The 21,884-nt window shown below is 39.2% G+C and overlaps 1 protein-coding gene across 2 annotated transcripts in view; it reads right to left on the bottom strand.

The window, feature by feature from the left end:
- Nucleotides 1-407: 407 nt before the first annotated feature.
- SCML4 (Scm polycomb group protein like 4) overlaps nucleotides 408-21,884 on the bottom strand; it is a 124,177-nt gene continuing 102,700 nt past the window's right edge. Inside the window, exons 7-9 of one of the 2 annotated variants that reach the window (XR_006104409.1) lie at nucleotides 13,609-13,754; nucleotides 5,235-5,414; nucleotides 408-649 (exon numbers count right to left, since the gene is read on the bottom strand). Coding sequence is in view for 1 of the 2 variants with exons in the window: in XM_042471597.1 (XP_042327531.1) it covers nucleotides 5,289-5,414; nucleotides 13,609-13,754 (272 nt within the window). In the remaining variant the exon portion in view is untranslated. Of the gene's footprint in view, nucleotides 650-3,595; nucleotides 5,415-13,608; nucleotides 13,755-21,884 lie in introns of those variants that run through there. The other variant, XM_042471597.1, reaches the window with a different exon arrangement.

The raw sequence follows: 21,884 nt of genomic DNA, 5'->3' as shown, positions 1-21,884 counted from the left end.
CAATTTGTCACCAAGTTTCTTCCTGAAGGAAGCCAATGAGGAATTTCAGCGATTCTCCTTACTGCAAAAAAGTCTTCAAAAACCACACAGTTATTACAAAATTTGCATGTCACTGTTTTGTGCAGAAAACAGCATTTTCTGCATGGTAAATATTTTAGTGTACAACTATTAATTCCTGCACAGAAAATGTTTTCCACAACATAAAAAGGCCATAATTTGTTATTTGTTCTGTGTAAAATTTACAGATGGCTGATTTGCGTAGGAAACAGCATTTTCTGCATGGATAATAACATATATTTTTTCTTTTTCCTAAATTTTATTTTTTTTTTCAACAAAAAGATACAAATAAGATAATAAAAAATGAAAAAAATTTACATAATTATACATAGAACAAATTACACCTGAAATATACACATAAGCATATACATAATAATTACATATAACAATAGAATAACAAAATATTACATTGAAATATTACATTGATTTTATACTTGGTGAAAAATTTATAAAATGAATCTGGGGAATTTATGGTTATCAAAGAACAATAATAATAATAAATGATGAAATGACTGACTATATCCAGATTGAATAAGGAACCAGACAAGGCTGTCTTCTTTTACCATTGCTATTTATCCTGGTCCTAGAAATTCTGTGTAGAAATATAAGAGATGAGATCACTATTACAGCGGTGAAAGTGAAGAAAGAAGAGATAAAGATGAAAGCATTTGTTGATGATATGGTCATTATACTAGAAGAAACATTAGAAAGTATAGATGTTATGATGCACAAGGTGATAGAATACAGGAAATTTGCTGGTTTTAAGATAAATATAGATAAATCAGAAATATTAACAAAAATATGACTACAGAAGAAAATGAGCAATTAAAGAGGAAAACTGGGTTTAAAATAGCGAAAAAAATAAAATATCAAAGGATCAATATAATAACTAAAAACCAACAATTATTTGGAAAATAATATTTCAATGTAGAAATATTAATTCCTGTGCAAGAAATTCTGTTTTCTGAGCAGAATACAGTCGGCCCTCGGTATCTGCAAGGAATCCATCCTGGACCTCCCCGTGGATACCAAAATCTGTGGATGCTCAAGTCCCATTGTCCCTAATGGCAGTGCAGCAGTAATTCCTTCCATATTCTCTCTCTCTCTCCCCTTCCTTCTTTTGTTTTGTTTTGTTCCCACCCACCCCCTTCTCTCCTTCCTTCCTTCTGCCTCAGGCTTGGCTTTGGGGGAAGTTTGGAGCAGGAGGCTGGAGACCCGTTGGCAGGCTCTGGGTCTTGGAGTCTACCCCCCCCCCCCCCCCCGCCCCCAGGCCCAACACCTAGGATGGAACCTCCAAGCTCTGAGTCTCAAGCCGCAACCCCAGCTCTCTCTGGCCGACAGGGCACCAGCCTCCATCTCTGAATTACCTCCAATGCCAAGCCCGGGACAGAAGCCTCGGGGGGGGGAGGGAGGGAGGATTTTAGTGCAGTTGTCCCCAATGGTGACGCAGCAGCATACATACATCACCATTGGAGACAACGTGGGCTTGCCATCCACAGATGCTCAAATCCGCGGATGGCAAGTCCACAGATACTGAGGTCCCACTGTATGCTGATTTCTATGCAAATCAACCATGTGCAAATTTTATGCAGAAGAAATTCTCAATTACAGCTTTTTTCTGCACAGAAAATATTCTGCACATGAATTATTATTTTGCATTGAAATATTATTTTCCATTCAGAAAATGTTGTTTTCTGCAGAAAACAACATTTTGTGCAGAGTAAGTCCTGCACTGCAAAGATTCTCATCAGTCCAGGATTCTTCTTGTCAGGGTTTCTCAATGCTCAAAAACATGTTTTCAATTATTTTTGTAACATTTTCAAATATTCTTTCTCTCCCTAGCAAAAATCTTGTTTCATGTGAATATGATCAACATTTGTTGTTAACTGCCCTCGAGTCAACCTCTGTGGGACATCTGAGGTACAGACTAATAAAACTTTCCATTTTTTGTGTGTGTCAGTAGTTTCATTCACACATGCATTCCGGTTAGATTGGACAGGCACTTGCAAGTGTAACCTGGTTAACATGTGCCCACAAAAATCGCTTGAGCATTTATCAAAATGGTATATCAAAAGAAGTTCCTAGCACTTGGTAAGAGCCGGTTTTTTCCTCACAACAGCTCCTTTTCATGCAGGAGGATCACACAATATAGGGGATTCATGCTAACAGAGTCCCAATTTGTGGATGTCTGTGCAGCAGTTATTTGTACCTGTTTCTCACTTGTATGTTTGTGGTGGAACATTCTCCAAGTACTGTATTCTGTTTTCATCTGCTTTAAAGCATCTGTTCCAGCAGCACAAGAAGGTTAAGAAGATCTATGGTGTTCTATGGGTCTATGCAGCACAGATGTGTAAAACTATTCATGATAATGATGCATAATCAGGAAAGGGCTTCAAATGTATATACATATCCATGAGAATGTTCACTCTACTACTGTACCCCAATACTCTGTAAAAATTTCAAGACATTTGGTATCAGGCTAACGTGACAAAAATAAGCATGGGAAGTTACAATTCAGAGCATGTTCTAACAATTCAGAGCATGTTATGACACAAACACCTGCTTGTTATGAAAGGTAGTTAACTGGACACAAATTTCAAAATAAGAGAAAAGCGAGATAATATACATCTCCTCAAATATTCCTCTTAAACTTCTAGCTGTCATTCTCCTCCAACCACAACTTTATTAGATGCAGAAAACCAAATTATTATTATATGGAATGGCAAATGTTATGTACTTCCATTTTATACCATAATATGTCTATTAAGAATTAACAAAATTTTCTGCTAGTATAACTATGGCTGGAAGATAAAATCTAGTTAAAAAAAACTATTTTTCTTCTAAATGTAATGTCATTCTGAAGCTACAATATAATAATTTTGTTTTCTTTCTTCATTCTGATCATCCTCTCATCTCACTTTTAAAAAATGTATTTCAAAATAGGACCATATTAAGAAGGGGAGAGATAGTCAGGATACTTCTTTCCAATTTTGTATGGTTTTTATCTACAGATTGTGGAAACAGATCTTATTATCTGTTGTGGTGGTATTCCCAAGAATGTTTTTGGGTGCCTGAAGAGCAGAATGCACAATCTGTGAATTAGGAAAGCTTGATTAGAGTACTAGCTGCAATTCCACAATTGATTGAAGGTGAAATATCTCTCAAGAGAAGTTGCTCTTTAGAGAGAAACAATTTCATTGCAGCTCAAGTGTGGTGTTTATTAGTGCCTTAAATGGAAAAAAACAAAGTGCTTGAGTTTGAACAAATCCCCTTTTCTCTTTGTCCATTGAAAGATTTCAAGGTTTCTAGGTACAGCAAACCATGGGTGTGTTTTGCCAGAGCCAATGTGGTATAGTAGTCTTAGCATTGGACTATGAACTCTTGGAGACTGGGGTTCAAATCTCCACTCAGCCAAGGAAACCCTATGGGTGATCTTGGGAAAGTATGGTTCTCTCAGCCTCAGGGGAAAGCATTGACAAACCCCCTCTGAACAAACCTTGCCAAGAAAACCCTGTGATAAGTTCCCTTATGGTCACCATAAGTCAGAAACTACTTGAAAGCACACAATACCACGGTTTTTCATATGACATAGCACAGAAAGTTTACTGGAAACACCTCTAGACCTCTTGTTTCTTATTTCATCATCCTGCTATTATTGTGCTAGCATCAAATAAATACATTCAGTATAGGCTTACTTAACCAAACAGCAGCAGCATTCAGGCCACTTAATGAGAAATGTGGCTACAAAAGGAACGTTATTAACATGAGGTTTCATTTAGACCTCCACAGATTTCATACATTGCCAACTGATGGCACTTGCCTTGGCCAAGGTCTCCTCCACTCCCCTGAGCTCACTTCAAATTTCAGAGAATATGATGGTGGAGGAGTTTTGTCTTACACTATGCTTTGGAACAAAGAAAGATTATGCAGACCCCAAAGCTCTTTATAACAGGTTGTCTTCAGCTCCTATACCTGTGAAATGAGAGGTCTTCCACCCTTTCTCTGCAGATACTAGAGGGCTTTGGGAAAGATTGCTGACAACCACAGAGTTACTAGCTACTAGGCTGAGCCCTTGTTTGAATAATTTGACACGAAAATGACACAACAAGTTCAAACATCATGGAGTGTGCAACCTTGATAGTCTAGATATTTAGTGGTAGCCTTTCTTTGGAATCCAGCTTGTGTGGGCAATAGCTAGACTGAGATCCTTAGCCATTTTCCTAATCTCTATATGAATGACCACGCTTTTGCAGAAGCCAATGGAAAGCAATTTCACCTTTGCTTTCAACCAGAGGAATGCTGCCTGCCCATCACATTACAAAACAGCTTGTTGCCCCTGGGTATTTTAAGATTACAAGTCTAGAAAATTTCATGCCTATCATTATGTTTGCTAGCACATCATGGTGCTAATGCAGAAAGTAGGAAATAATATGAAGGTCAGCACAATTGCTGGATTCAGGGACTGGATATCATGTGAATATGCACAAATCTGTGGTGTGTCTCCTATGTAGCTGCACATTAGCATTTGTGTGAACAGCAGTCCTACTATTGTAATCCCAGAATATTTTCTGTGACCATTCCAGGCAACTTGGAGAAATAAAGTTGGGCCTCTAATGTCAGGGGAATGCTGGTAACTGTTGGCAAAACAGAATTAGATTCTGAGTTGGTTCCCAAATGCGCGCACACCACCAGACTAGTTAGCAACTGACAATTTGCAGATGTAAGTCTTAATTGATTGTACCAAACAGCCCTGCACTGGAAATGATATGAAAGTCCTGCAACTGTGATAGCTCACAAAGACAATGCAGTGTGCTCACTGATTAATTAACAAACAGGCATATGTGAAACAGCCCAGAGAAAGGCTTCCTAAAGCCTTAAAAACCACTTTCCCTAAAAGTTGTGAAGTTCTTTTTGTTTTTGTTTCTGGTTTTCCACTTGTGATTACAAAAATAACAATAATAATATTAACAATAATACCAATATGAATAATACAAAATAATTATCCTTATAGATTTCTTGAAGAAATTAACACAGACCAACAAAACAGACAACACCACCCCCCTCTGTTGGATTAAAAAAAGGTAAAGATGTACCCTTATATAAAGATCAAGTTCTCAGTACAAAAAGAAGGAGAAACAGCTTGAACATAGACAGGTTTCTGTAAGGCAACACATTACCTTCTGTCTCCTTTCTCAAATTACATTGGGTTTGTCAGATATTTTTAGAAAATGTCAGAATTTAGTTTGCTTCAGTTTATCGATGTGATAACAGAGTTTCAGCGCTGGTCCCAACTTCAGGCCCAAATATTTCATGATCATATCACTTTTCAGTAGTAGCAAAGCATTGCCGTCAATCTCCTAATCAAAAAAGAAAGAAGAAATCAAAAACATGGACTAGCATTTTGAGATATGTTGCAAGGGAAATAAGCTTTTGCTGCCATGGGATCAAAAGAACTTTCATCACCTGAAGTCAGGGAGACTAACAACAATAAATTAAAAGTGTGTAAAAACCCCTATAGTTTAGCCTAAATACCTTGGAGGTATCAGATCCTGTCTGATCTTGGAAGCTATGAAAGGTCAGGCCTGGTTAATATTTGGATGGAGTACAGCACCTGATACTGCCAAGCAGCACCAGGTGCTATAAGCTATAGTTCAGAGGATGGCAATAGCAAACCATCTCTGAGTATTCCTTGCCTAAGAAAACTCTACAAAATCCTTGAGGTCACCATAAGTCAACAGGCAACTTGAAGACACATAAACAGAGACAAAGAATTAAAAGCAATCCAGCAGCAAAACACTAAAACAGCAGACCAAAATTATAAAAAAATACACAGCCATTAAAAATTATTTAACTGGACAGCATCTAGCAAGTTTAAACACTCAAGGCTTTAACCATTTGGTAAAAGTCCATTAAAGAAGGGGACAAGATAAACTGCCCTTCTGGAGCTTGGATAGGACTCTCTCTATATCTATATCTAGCTACACACACATACACACTCATCCTGATCCCAACTAAATATAGTTCTGGCTATGATGAGACAAATTGGAGAGCCTCTGCATTTTACAGGGAGCTGCATGTGTTTGAAAGAAACGTGTTCCATCAAATACATATATGTATATTTTTCACCTTTTTGGTGGCACATGCGTATTTTGTATTTCTGTATAACTAGAAACCCCAGAGGAAGCTGTACTGTTATGTATGGCTGTGTGGAAGCCTCTAATATATTACTGTAGGATGTGAAAGAAAGATTTAGTGAGTGTAAAGTAGCATGACAGTCACTGACCCACCACAGACTCCACTATTAAAGTGGAGTCCAATTATAGATCTTATCTGTATTAATAATTTTGACAATAGTTTATAACTGCTGCTGAAGCTTATGACCTATATGAGCTTCTCACACTTGGCTGAAAGACAGCAGAAGTATACAGCAGCTGGATATATTTCATGTTGCTTTCTTAAGATCTAATCCTGAGCACACTGACTGCCAAACTTAATATTTCAAGCTTAAGTGTTAAGCACTGTGAAAAGGTCCACCAACCAACACAAACAGGCACTAAATCAGAAAGCTGGCTTCACTGTGACTACTTAAAGTGCAACATACTGCTTAAAGTGTAACATTGCTGGTAATGGAATAGCAATGAAAGGATGGCTCTGCCAACCCAATTTCTTTGTTCTATTCTGCTGCTCCAAGGAGCTAAAGAATGACTTTGCCCAGCAGTGAAGTCACGGTGTTCAAGAAACACTGTAAAGGGCAGTAAGCTAATTGGAAGAAAGCTAGAATAATCAATACAAAGATGGTTCGGCTCCATGAAACAATATACGCTTTCAGTTATAATATCCATCATTGGAAGAGGCAGGATATAATTCTGAAAGAACAGGTTTAATTGGCCTCAACTCAAAAGCTTTACTCTTCCTTCGATATTCATTTTCCAGTTACAAATCAAAATTAAAGGGCCAGCTCATTGCATCATCAGGGTGTCAGGTTGGCTTTGCTGTGTTTTAGTTTTCCTTGATATTTATCTGCATTACTCACTGCTACCTTTCTAAATTTTTCTCCTGCTCTTTTCTAGGTCAGACTTTCCAGAAACTCTGGTCCTGTTTACATGGGCCTTTTAGTACGTCCTGACGACAAACTAGGGTTGCCCGGGAGCGTAGTTTTTAGACGCTCCCTAACCCTAGTACGTTGCCAGGACATCAAAATGGCAGTGTCCTGTCTACATGGGCGCCACCATTTTGATGTGATGGACGCCTAGCATCTGCACATCCTGGCGCGCTTGTGATGCTGCCCGTCTTTTAAGAGTTCTTTTTGCGCTGTGGGGAAGCCCTGCGGTCTGGAGGCTGCAGCTTTCCAGCGGAGCAAACTAGAGCGGTGGGAGACCGCCCGCTTTGGGTGGTCTGTATCCTGCCTCTGCTATACCTCCCTCAGGAAAAGAAATCCCATCTGGGAAATTTGGACCAGGTGCAGCTTGTCTTCTTTTTATATACAATCACCCAAGAGGAATGAAAAACTGCTTACTCAAAAATCATTCTCACAGACAGAAAGAGGAATGGTTTCAGTAACCATGTTGTTGATCTCATCCAGGGATAGGTGATTCTGCCAAGCTTGATTTTACCCAGTTCTTTATTTTCCAGCTTTATGTTCATTTTGTCCCTCATCCACATCAGTGTGCAATTTTTAAACAAACGTCTGCATGAAAATTCAGACATATTTCATGCACACTTATAATTCATCAGGGCCTTTATTTCCTCATCGGGACCCACAAATGAAAGCACAAGATCCATAAAATACTATTTTAAAACAGATTTAAAACCAATTCAAAAATCCAATTTTAAAAACCAAAGAACATACAGAATAGTTCAATTTTGAGTATCTGCTGGAACTTCAACAAGGATGGGGAATCCTCCTTGTTGTGTGTACAGCTATAGCTAGCAGTTTCTATGCCACTGGGATAACTGAATCTGCTCTGGGGTTAAGTCTGAATTTTGTTATCCCCACTGCACACATGATAGGTAGCTCCCAAAAGAGATTCACCATGCCACTGACATGGGAACTCCCAGCCACTACTGTCTGTGTATTCACCAACGTAACCTCTGTGTGATCTGTCTCTAAAGATGTCAGATCCCATACAGGGTCATATGGAAGGAGACCTTCTTTCGGATAGCCTATACATGAATTTTGTACACACATTTCCTAATACACCCAATCCATTTTTTCAATATATGTGGTTTTGTACATGATTCTCCCAAATATATGCATTTTTATTATTATTCAAAGCATTTATTTATTGTTTCTTAACTCACTAGGGTTCCCGAGGCAATGCACAATTTGTGTGCCCACTTTCCTCTAATATATGGATTTTTGTACTTATATGTTTGACAGGAAATACATATCGCTAAATTCATGTGTGTGTGTGTGTGAATACTGAAATGTAACTGCATTTTGGCTGATCCATGAAGTGAAAATTAGGTTAAGTTTGCATTCAAATGCAAACCAAACAAATTTATCTCCCTAGTCCGAGTGCACGTCCCTTGTTGTGTGATACAGTAAAAAGCACTGGGAAGCTAAGCTCATCATGATAATCACCCGAGTTTTCCGCTTGTTCAGTAATCCTGACATGTCATGGCCAAATTATAACTGCAAAAACAAGGATTTCAGGTGCTACATGGGAATGTCATTGGCATTCAGGGCTTCAAACTGAATTACGCACCTGCTCCTTAGAATCATTTAACTCACAGAAAGACACAGCTAAGGTTAATGGAGTAATCACTTGTCTCTCACCTCTGGGGTCTTCCTGCTAATCCAGTTTAGCTATGAAGGCTGAACAATTGCAGGGAAATGAGTAATTCAAAGGCATAATTGAGCTGAATTGTGTGATGGCCTTAATCAAGCATCAGACCTCTTGTATGTTTCCCTGTGAAGCTGACTGAATTATAAGCAGGAGGTTAGTTGGTGCTTCAGTAGGGGAAATTTAGAACCCATCTACCTTTCAATCCACACCTGCCATTCAGTGCTTGGAAATGTGGCCATGCTGACTGAAAGTTCAGATCTTAAAAATTAACAACTTCTATGTTCTACCACCATTATCAAGGACTCCAGTACTGAATCAAAAACAAGAGTATTAGATAGTGTCTGAAAAACCTAAGAAGAAGCCTGCTAAATCATAGAATAAGTCCACCTGTCTAGCATCCTCTTCTCCACAGCAGCCACTATGGTGCTTCAAAGAACTCATAAGAAGGCAAGTGCTGTTGTCACCCACTTCTGGGACAGCAAAGGTGACCAGCCAACTGGCAGTGAAAAAGAGCTTTCAGGCACATCCTGGACACCCTTGTGGCCAATCAGTGGCCATCTGAGTACTCACACTGGTGTAACCCCTGCTTATGCTAGTGTAAGGGATCAGGAGGATTCTGGCCTCTAGTTATTATGGAAGCAGAGATCATCCTTCCAATTCCTTCTTCAGGTTGCCCTAACTTTTTCTGAAACTTTTCCAACTCGCTGATAACATTTTTTTAAAGATAGTAAAACCAGAAACATACAGTTACCCAAAGTTGGCCAAATTTCTATAAAGACACTACACTAACTCCTTTCCAATTATTCCAAGTACTGTATCCTTTCTGTCACCCATTGGATTGATTTTTTTCATTGATTCCATTATTTCCTTGGATGGCCATCACCAGCTCAGACTCCCTTAATTTATATGTGATGTTTGGATTTCCCCCCATCATATATCACTTTACACTAATATACACTGAAGTTCAATTGCCATTTTTTTACCCATCTATCCAGTTTGGAGCAGAGATGGGAAAGTTACTTTTAAAAGGGTTAAGAGTTTAACTGTCAATGTCCTCAAGAGTTAACTAACTCATTACCAACCTGTCAACCCCTTGTCCATCTCTGGTCAGAAGAAATAGTTCTGAAGCTTTCAAACAGTACCGTTGGACTTTCACTATCCTGTATACTTAATTTCATCTGCACACCTGCCTACCACACTACTTACCTCAATGCCAAATTATGTATGAAAAAGTTAACAATGCCTGACTCCTAATACAGGTCTCTTTGTTTACATTATTCCATTGCAGAGGCTATCTGTATTTCTGTCATCACTAGGCTCCCACCTGTTACTTCAAAAGATCTGACACTTTACTTTTACTGTTACTTTAAAAGCTGTATTATCATTATTATTATTATTATTATTATTATTATTATTATTATAGTCTTCACATAGATATTTGTCATATGGAACAGAAAATAATAATTATATTAATAAACTTAACTTTCTACTCTTCAGATGTTGGTTCTATTGTTCTTCAACTATCTAATATCTAGTGTGTGCGTGTATACACACACTAGATATCTAAACTATAGATATAGGTATCAACTATATACTAGATATACTAATTTATAGTATGTTCTGCATATTAGATACACTATATACATGTAATAATAATAATAATAATAATAATAATAATAAAACAACTTTTATTTGTATACCGCCTTTCCTCCAGATCAAAGCGGTTCACATATCATAGCTATAACGTATTACAATACAATACAATACATCAATAATTTCAGACAGATTAAAAACTTTAAAAACAATATACCAAACAGTCACGCTATCAGTTTTGGCTAGGCATCCTGGTCTTATTGGGGTGTAATATCTCTATATAGAGTTGGAAGGATATGCTAACTGAAAAAGATGGGGTTTCAGTGCTTTTTTAAAGGCTTCCGATGTGGGGCTGAGTCTGATGGAGCTATTGCCATGTAGGCTCTCCGGTGAGTTGATGTCAGTCTCACTCTGGGGTGTTCGAGTAAATATTTCCCCGTTGTTCTGAGAGTGCGGGGTGGATTATGTAGGGAGAGGCGTTCCTTCAAGTAACTTGGGCCCAAGCCATATAGGGCTTTATAGGTAATGACCAACACTTTGTATTGCGCCCGGAAGCTAATTGGCAGCCAGAGGAGAGATTTTAGTACAGGTGTTATATGGTCGGATCTTGAAATTCCCGCGACCAATCTGGCTGCAGCATTTTGGACCAGTTGAAGCTTCTGAACCTGGAACAAAGGTAGCCCCATGTAGAGCGTATTACAGAAATCCAAGCAAGAGGTTACCAGTGCGTGTATTACTGTTTCAAGGTCCTTTCGGTCCAGACCGGGACGTAGTTGGCGTATCAGCTGAAGGTGGTACCAAGCACTCCTGGCCATCGCATCTACTTGAGATGACAACTGCAGAGATGAGTCCAGGAGTACTCCCAAACTGCGGACTTTATCCTTTAGGGGGAGTGTGACCCCATCAAGGATAGGATGACAAATTTCCCTGTCTGGACTTGGGGTATCTATCACGAGTACCTCTGTTTTCTCTGGATTCAGCTTGAGTTTGTTTTCCCTCACCCATTACTGACCTCAAGCAGGCATCCAGAGGGGAGGTGCTATCCTTAGTCACTGTATCAGTCGGAGCCATGGAGAGATAGATCTGGGTGTCATCAGCGTACTGATAACATCATGCTCCATGGTTCCGGATTATCTCTCCCAGCGGCTTCATGTAAATGTTAAATAGCATGGGTGACAGAATGGCGCCTTGAGGGATGCCAGATGTAAGCACTCTTTTCCGAAAGCAGCTGTACCCCAACCTCACCATCTGGAATCTTCCCGAGAGTAGGATCAGAACCAGTGGAGCACAGTGCCTCCAATACCTAACTCTCTCAGGCGTTCCAGAAGGATACCATGGTCGATGATATTGAAAGCCACAGAGATGTCCAAGAGCACCAACAGGGTTACACTTCCTCTGTCGATGCCCAGACGGAGATCATTGACTAAGGCGACCATGGCAGTCTCCACTCCGTGTCCCGCTCTGAAGCCAGTTTGAAATGGGTCCAGATAATCAGCTTCATCCAAGACTGCTTGGAGTTGAAAGGCGACTGCCCTCTCAATCACCTTGCCCAAGAATGGTAATAAGGAGACCGGTAATAAGGAGACATCAACAGGGGATCAAGGGAGGGTTTCTTTAGAAGTGGTATGACTATTGCCTGTTTTAAGGCCGATGGAAATTTACCCTCCCGAAGAGATGTGTTTACTATGAGATGTAATGCTATTTTTATAACATCTCCTCCCTGAACAGTCAGCCAAGAAGGGCAAGGGTCGAGAGGACAGGTCGTCCTTTTCACCCGACCAAGAAGCTTGTCCACATCCTTGGTATTGACAAACTCAAAACGATCCAGAATAACCTTGTTTCCAGAGTCACTGGATGCCTCTAATATAGGTTCTGTCAAAAAGTCAGCGTCAAGATCAGTCTTTATCTGAGAGATTTCATCGGCAAAAAAGTCATTAAAAGCATCACAACAGGCTGTAGTTGGCTCTAATAAAGGGTTCAGGGTGGCCAGGTGTTGGGTTAATTCCCTGACCACCCTGAACAACTCTGCTGGGCGAGACTGTGCCAATGCAATCCGTGCAGCACAGAATGAGTTCTTTGCTGCATCAATTGCCACTCCGTACGAACGTAACATCTTCTCATGGAGTGTCTTGTCAGATATGTTCTGATGTTTCCACCAGTGGCGCTCTAGTCGTTGTGCAGCCCGCTTTATCTGGCGAAGATCTTTAGTGTACCAGGGTCTTTTATTTGGAGTGGGATGGTAAGGACGCTCGGCAGCGATACTGTCTATTGCCCCGGTGAGGTTCATATTCCAATTCTCAACCAGGGTTTCGGCACAATCGCCATCGTTCCCGTGTGTGTGTGTATAAAATAAAAACTTTTAACAACTGTTGCTTTATGAGCCCAGGAGGAGAGCATTTTGCTCTACAGTTACACCTTTATAGCTATAGTTACATAACTATATAAATGACTACAGCTGCTGACTACAAAAGGCAGAAGAGAAGGGGGGGGTTAATGGAATTAATTTCACATTTGAACTAAATTCTAAGAAACATTTTTAAAATGTACAAAAGAAGAGGTGTGCTGGACTAGACCAAAGGCCTGCCTAGTCCTGCTTTTACTTTCTGAAGAATCCAAGCAGATGCTGATGGAAAGTTCACAAGCAGCATGGGGGGGATATGCCCCACCACTTGCACATGTTCCCCAACAACTGGTATTTAGATACTGCCACTAATCCTGGAGGTTATCTATAATCATCAGGATTTGTAGCCACTGAGAATCTTTACTTACTTACTCCCCCGTCCCTGAAATGGAGTGGTCTATTTTTTAGCTAGGTAAACACTGACATAGCAATGTTTGTGATGATTTTATAACATCAAGAAGACAATGCAGTGAAACCTTAAGCTCTTATTACAGGCCTGTGCAAACTCTGTCTCAGTGAGTCAAACCAGGCCCAGCCATGTAACATGATCTAAGAGGTGCTTCACACACCATCTGTTTTCACCAACCCAGGCAAACAGCAAAGCAGAACATTATCAGGACTTGTGGGACTGCCATCTTTTTCTGGTGGGCTTCATCTGGCTTGGGTGCATTACAAGTTCTACAGGTCTGGTTTGTCCCCCTGAAGATTAGACTTTGTTGTTCCCCTGAAGAATGGACTTATTTTGTTATGAACAACTTCCTTACATACGTGTTTTCTGAAGAGTTCCACGTGAGGTCCTAAAGCATGAGGATCAGCATCTTTTACGAACCAAACCACATCATCAACAGTCCATGTCAAAGGATTCTTGCTTGTGGGCCGAGCTGCATCCTGTCTTTCTGGTGAAGGACTTGAGGCTATAGATGTGAAAAGCCAAGGGAAGGGGTGGACACACAATGCATTACAAATAATAATAATAATAATAATAATAATAATAATAATAGAATCATAGAATTGTAGAGTTGGTAGGGCCATCCAGTCCAAGCCCCTGCCATGCAGGAAATCTCAATCAAAGCATAAATAAATAAATAAATAAATAAAACTTATTTATATCCCGCTTTTCTGTGGCAAGACAATCAAAGTGGTTACAACATGTTAAAATTCACATTTACAAATTTATGTCCCAAATCCCCCCCCTTAAAACAGGATTAAACAAATTACAATTAAAACATCTATTAAAAACACAATAAAATACAGCAAGGACAGAGCGGTGGGCTGATACATGATGCGGGGGGCAGTCATTCTGTGGCCAGGCACTTTTATTGGCATCAAGCCAATAGTTTATTTATATTTTCCCGCCTCTCCCAGATGGATTGAGGCGGGATTAAAGTCCACTAAAATACATACATCAATACTTAAAATACATATAAAAGCATATCAATAAAATTAATAACAATTAATCTTAAAACTTACTCTTCAGATAGTGGCAATGCAATACAGTTATACACTAGTCAGAGGGTGTTTCTTACATAAGGTCAGGAGAGTAAGCTCGCTGGAAGAGATCCGTCTTAAGTGCCTTCTTAAACACCTCCAAGGAGATAATGAGACGGATCTCTTCCAGAAAACCATTCCACAATTTCAGAACAGCTGCTGTGAAGGCTTTCTGTAAAACCAAGTATTTGTTAACACTTAACTTAGTCCATGCTCACAGTGTCACCATTTAACAAAAGTATTCTGCATCAGTAATGTTTGTTAATGACAGACAAGTTAAAGAGAGAAAGGATGTGAGTGTCAAGCTCAGTGAACTGTATACAGCAAGTTCTATTCCAGTTTCCAGTCTTGCGCCTCTCCCTTGCCCCAGAAGAAACACTGCCACAGTCCTGTGTTTGAAAACCTTGCCAGGATGTGTTTGTGTGGAGCCTGAACAAATAACTGAAGTTGGACAGAAAGGAGTAGAAGGCTCTAACCCAGCCTTCCCCAAGCAACTGCCTCTAGTCAGCACCGTATCCCCAGCCAACCAATGGACACTTTGGGCTGGGGATGATGTTGGTTCTAGTCTCAACAGACAGATGTTGGGGTAACAACAGAAAATAGAAAAATCCAAGGTAATGTGTAATACTAAGAAGGCAGTGCTGTAGCATTTCAAGGACAGAGAATTTGACTTGATACGGGAAAGAGCTCTGAGTATTTGTGCATAACTTTTTGAACTATGAACTTTGGGAGATGGTAGGGGTTACATCACCATGGAGATATGTATCTCTGTGGCCTCTAAGCAGAGATCAGTAGCTTTTAAATAAGCTCATACCATTGATTTTCCTGTTTCCTAGCCTGTTCCTATCCATTTCCCCCTCACTTAGAATTAAGTCTCACTACATTTAATGGCTCTTACACCCAAATAAGTATGCATGCCGAACACAGCCACTTTGTTCTACTATGTTTACTATCTCAAAAAATTATTTTTTGAGAAATAAAGGAACATTTTTAGAAATAATAAATATGTAAAATAATAAATACATAAAATTGGAGTGGAGGCCAGCCATTTTGTATTTCACTGATTAGCAGGAGATGTGATCCTTAACTGGTGAGCTGTGCTTTTAAAAATATTAAGTCCCTGGTTTCCAGCTGTAGAAAAGAAAAATCCGCCAGTTGCCATTCTCTTAATGGAATAACCCCTCCTGTCAGAACTACAGGCAGCTGAGACAGTGGCTCAGCTGAACACCATCTTCTCATCTGGAATTAAAAGCATGAAAATGGTCAATACACAATAATAATAATAATAAATAATGCTGCTCTACTTGTATACCGCTTTTCCATGGAAGATCAAAGCAGTTTCCAACAAACAAGAAAGCCAAAAAGTTAGCTGGCAAGTTAGGAAAGCAAATGAGAACTTAAGGAGACTCTTTCTCTCCAAGTACTGATAGGGTACATGCTACTTCACATGTTTTTTCCCTCCTACAGGGACCTATAACACTACACAGTTCTAGCACTACGATCACATTTTAACTGTCATGGCTGCATCCTATGGAATCTTGGGGCTTGTAGTTCTGTGAGGCCCTCGAGCGTTCTGGCTAGGAACTCTAAATATTCGTCTCTCACCTGTAAATCTCATACACTCCAAAATTTCACAGATGAAAACTGGGACGCATCTGGTCAAGCAACATCAGTGTGTGGTCAAGGTGGCAGAAGTTATTAATGAGGAAGAGCATACAAGCTAGGAGAGATTGCAGCAGTTTACTTTTGCCTGAGCCTATTGGGAAGGGCAAGATTCCACTCCTCCTCTCCTCTCCTCTCTGCCTGTTGGGTTAATTGAATATAAACTACTTTTTACACTTTACAACAATTGAAGTACATGGAGGAAATAGGGAGAAAGTAGGAGGACGAGAGAGAAACTGGGCCATTTTAAAAGTTGCTGAACAGTGGGAGAACAGTGGATTAACCAGGACTGTCTCTATCAAATTGGGATAGTAGGAGGCGATGAAATCTCAGAATTCCAGGATGTTTGCTATGGCAGTTAATGTGGGATCATAGCGTGTGTAGTGTGAAATGGTCCAAGAAGTGTAATGGGGAAAAACATCGGGGCATGAACTTCTGGTGCTGCTTTATTCTATGTACCTGAAAGCTGAAGCTTTTACCTTAATGGCAAAGGCAGTATTTCAGTTTTGTGGCCCTTTGTGCACCCACTTCTCCCTACATTAATACTATGTGATGAAGAGAAAGCCCTCATTACACATGAGACAGTCCTTAACTCCCTTTGCAGTACAAGGATGCTTTCTTGTTGATGTCCAACTAATCACTGCCTTTTACAAAGCAGCATCCCCCAAGAATTCCTATTTGGCTACTAAAACTGCACCAAGATGAATGTTGTGCATGTGACTTTTTAATGGCATCAAGCCTAAGATGATTTAAGGTCACGTCAGCCCCCTTCAACATTAAATCAAGGCAATAAAGTGCATTGGGATGAAAGTGCATTTATGTTTTTTATTCTTAGTCTCAGTAGAATTATAAATCTCCACTGCTATCTCTGCACCTTGTTCCCTTCCTGAACTCTATCCCCTTTGTTTGCTCCTCTCCACATTCAAAGTGCTATGTTATGTTAGAATAAATGATGCCTGTTTTGTGTTTACTTCTGTTTCTGGTATGGGTGTATATGTGAGAGAGTCTGCATGGAGAACAGGAGGTGAATGAGCTCAGACGAGATGGCATCATGTAAAATAAAGCTACAGTTTATGTGGTGCTGTTGAATCATGCAGGGTCAGCTCTGATGTAAAAGGGAATGAGCATTTTCTATGACAAACATTCTCTACATACAGTATTCATGGTATATAGGTTGCCATGAGCATAAGCATATGAGTAAATGTAATTGGTTTAATGAAACACCTGTATGCCATGATATACCACCAAAAAAATAGTTGGAGTTGGAGTAGAGTACACTGACCAAAAATCTGGCTTCCTGTATTTCATGACCACATATTATGTGCCAGTGTATTATATTTGCTGCAATAACTGGTTAGAATCCTGTGCCAGTCCCGGCTAGAGTAGACCCACTGAATCACTTGTTTAATGGTGAGTCAACACATAGATAAATCCAACTGAATCAATTGCATTTTTCTGTTCAGGACTAACAGGATTCATGCCAAATGATGTTAATCAGTTTTATTTTTGCATTTATAAAGTATCAACTGCAATGAGGTACAACATTTGGTGTGCAGACCTGGGCTGATGAATATCTTTATTGAGGTCTGATGTGAAATACAAAGGTGTCACTGCAGAATGAATAGATAACTGTACTGAGAATAAAGGAGTGGCTTTAAGTCTTCTCATTAGAAGGCTATTATTGGTACTGCAGACATAGAACCAGGCTGTTCTGCAGGATCCCTGAAGAATAAATGCCCATTTCAATGGCTAAAATGCCATCTGGAATCTCTGGCATGTAGCTATAAAATAAAAATAAAATTTTAAAGCAAGTACCACTCTGTGATCTTTAGGTATTCTAAGTACATGTGAAAATCCAGTCCACCTGTTAATAAGAAAAAAGAGCTATAAAGAGCCATCACTTGAATGTGCTCAGCTTTTTTTTAACCATATCAGTTCTGCTATCATCTTCCTTGCCTTTTTTCCTTCCATTATTGATTACTAATATCCAGATCAAGGGCATCTTGTCAAAAGTAGGTTGCCTGCTCTCCACTGAACTTACAAACAGCAATTTCAGTACTACTTAATAAATAAATAAAACTTTTATTTGTATCCCGCTTTTCTGTGACGAGACAATTAAAGCGGCTCACAACACATTAAAATTCACATTTACAAAATTATGTCCCAAATTCCGCCCCTTAAAACAGGATTAAACATGTTACAATTAAAATATCTATTAAAAACACAATTAAAAATACAATGAGGAGAGAGCAGTGGGCTGATACATGATGTGGGGGGCCGTCATTCTGTGGCTGGGCACTTTTATTCAGGAAAGGCCTGCCGGAAGAGATCCGTCTTGACAGCTTTTTTAAAGCTGTCTAAGCTGGCAATTTGACGGATCTCGGCCAGCAGGCCGTTCCATAGTTTGGGAGCAATTGTAGAGACGGTCCTCTGGGAGGTAGCAGTTTGGTTTTTAAAGGCTGCAATAGATTCCTCCCAGAGGACCTGAGGGTGCAGGGCGGATTATGGGGGAGCAGGCGATCCCTCAAATAAGTTGGGCCCAAGCCATGTAGGGCTTTAAAGGTTATAACCAACACCTTGTACTGTGCCTGGAAACTAATAGATAAACTTCAGATAAACTCTAGTTTCTTTAGATAAATTTCTACATGCAAAGTCTTTCAGATATATGAGAATGTATAAGACAGCACAGTTGTCAATGCAGTGAACAGTAGGAGCAAATATGGGTTTATCAAGAACAAATCCTGCCAAATAATCTTATATCTTATTTCAATCAGGTCACTAGTTTAGTAAGGTAAAGGTAGTCCCTTGACATGAATGTGTAGTCGTAAATGACTGTATGGGGTGGTGCTCGAGATGTTTCTAAGACAAGCTTTGTCCAAGGACTGCTCTGGTAGTCATGTGGCCAGCATGACTGCACCGAGGCCCAGTCTGTCGAGCCCCAATGTTACCTTCCCACTTAACTGGTACCTATCTATCTACTTGCATTTGCATGCTTTTGAACTGCTAGGTTGACAGAAGCTGGTGACAGGAGCTCACCTAGGACTAGTGTCAGGAGCTCATCTCATCAAGCAGCACTCGCGCCTCAAACTGCCAACCTTCTGATCTTCCGATCATCAGAATTGTTGTCTTAAATGGTGGGAATATTGTGGAAGTAATTTATCTGGATTTCAGCACAGTATTTGATAAGGTCCCCATAAAGTTTTGATTAGCACACCGATTAAATATGGAATATATGGGAACATTGTCAGATGGAAACTAGATGGAAAACCATGCTCAAAGAGATGACAACAATAGTTGTGCTTCAAAGTGGAAGGAGATTTTGAATGGAATACCTCAGGGTTCTATCCTAGGGCCATTACACCTCAATATTTTTATAAATGACTTTGATGACAGGGTGAAGGGGATCCTTATCAAGTTTATGGATGACAGAAAACTGGGAGATGTGGGTAATACGGTGGAAAATAGAAACCTAGATAAACTGTAAAATAACCAAAATTGATAAAATGAAATCCAGTAGAGACAAATGCAACATTCTACATTTAGACCACAAAAAACAAATGCACAAGTATAGGATGGGGGATACATAACTCAGTAGTACTACACATGAAACAAAATGTAAAAATATTTTTAAAATGCAGAAATGTGGGTCTAAGCCAAGCATTCCCAGACAATATTAACATACAGAGATGGTTATCAGAGGCATGCTGTCAGATACATTGGACCCACCACTATAAATACAATATAATTTTAACTTTGAATGGAGCTGTTGCACCATTGGTTGATTCCCCAGTTCTTCACACATAGTAAATGCAACTCTTTTATTAACTTTTAGTTTGTTTTTTTATATATATTTTCTTACTGGAGGAACCCTACTGGTATATAAATCCTGCACTTACATACCTGAAATTATTCACACCAGGGATTAAATACATTAATAACGATCTCATCTCTCACATGTCAAAAGTATCCTGGGGCATTATGTCATCAGAATTAATCAAGATGATAAAGAATGCACAGATTACAAAGAGAGAGGAGTGTTCTATACCAATAATTATCCTTAAAGATCATAATTTAGATAAAATCCAATTTCCTGGCTTTGGCAGGTGGCAAGAAAAAAATGTAAATGAACCATGGGTTGCTTAGAAATTCAGGAAGAATTTCAGAGAGATAGCAAACCTTTTTATCTCTTCTTGAACAATGACTGTGGATGGTCATGTAGCATCTGGGAATGGTTTGGAATTTAGGTAAAACACTATAATGCTGTTACTTAACTGGACTGGCTAGCTGAGCAGATAGCTCATACCATCTCAGAATTGAACAGAACAAGTGAAACTAAAGAGGAAGTCCCCCAAGTAATAGTATTTGCACTTTTTCAAAAGAATGATCTAATATTATAGGATTTTGTTGTCCTTGTTTTTATTGAAAACAATGGTACTTATAGGCAGAATGAATAGGCAAGTCTCCTATCAAGGCTGCAGTCTTACCTGGAAGAAAATCTCACTGAACTCAATGAGGCTTACTGCTCAGTAGGCATGTCTTGGTTTATTTGTATATTGAGTTATACAAAACCAACAGTGTATATATGACTGTGCAATAGAGTATTAATAGGCTCTTTCCACCACAATTATACATATAATCTAAACTATTCTCATTTTTTAAAGGTTTATTAAAATGTTTTGGAACTGCTCATCATCAGGTAAGATGCCAGGATGGTATAGGAACACAATTAAAATTATATGTAGTAGATTTTTTTTAAAAAAAAAGGATCAAAGGAGATTCACACTGGATTAGAGAGGAATCTGAAGTGGCTGTGGTAACTGGGGAATTCAGGGAAACATTTCCTAACTCTTTAATGCATATCTAAGAGCAGTCAATTGAGCAAAGCAATCTGAGTGCCTTGTGAAAGCTCCCACAAAGGCCTTGTAGTCCAAAACAACAACAACAACAAAACAACCCCAGAATCTGCATGTAGGCCAAAGGTAAAGTCTGACATGTTGAGGCTGCCATTCTACCCAAAGTAAGCTTTTCTTCTTAAAATACTGTATTGTGAGGGTTTTGAGAGAACGATTTCTGCAACTAGATGATAAAACAGCTTCAGAAGCCTAATTTGACATAGGTTTTTGCTGCTTTCCTAAGGACAGTCAGTATAACTAAGCACTTCATGTAGAAATTAATTTTATGCAAGTCCCTCTATCTGGGATAGTTTTATTCAGATTAATTTTATTTTACTCAGTCTACTCGTAATATTTTCATGCAAATCACTTTTTGAACATTATCTTCTTCCCAGCCACTATTTCAGAAATCCAAAGTTATTGTGGCTGGAAAGAAGGTGATATTCAGAGAGTGACTTGCAGGACAATATTTGATCATATTAAATAAAATAAAGAAACAGTTTCTAGTTCAGAGATAGGGCATCCATAGGTCAAAATTCTCACCATCCCTCACTAAAAACTGGAAATGATTTCTTAGAAATGAATGTGTTAGCCCTGATTTGTCACCAAAAAACCCATAAAGACACAATAAAAATAAGGCAAACAAAAATTGATTCAAAGATATAGCCGCCTTAGTTTGTAGAATTGATGTGTGCCATATGAGAATAAACAAATAAGACTGATGTGATATGTAAACATGGCAGGAAGCTCACCTCAGCCAAATTGATTATGTGGTATAGAAGATTTTTATTCTCAAATACATCCAACAAATTAGAAATATTAGGTGTTCTGTACACCAGTTAATAAATCTGAACAATAAACATTAATGACTTTAAAATGACCCAAAGAATGAGTTTTTTGGAGGTCACAGCAATGCCCAAATGGTGTTAATAGATGTGGAGTGGTAAATCCACTGATACATCCCAAAGCCTATAGGACACACAGATTCCCTTTCCACCCTTT

Source organism: Sceloporus undulatus, chromosome 1, assembly GCF_019175285.1.
Source record: "Sceloporus undulatus isolate JIND9_A2432 ecotype Alabama chromosome 1, SceUnd_v1.1, whole genome shotgun sequence".
NCBI classification, from domain to species: domain Eukaryota; kingdom Metazoa; phylum Chordata; class Lepidosauria; order Squamata; family Phrynosomatidae; genus Sceloporus; species Sceloporus undulatus.
This window is presented reverse-complemented; position numbering and strand designations above follow the sequence as displayed.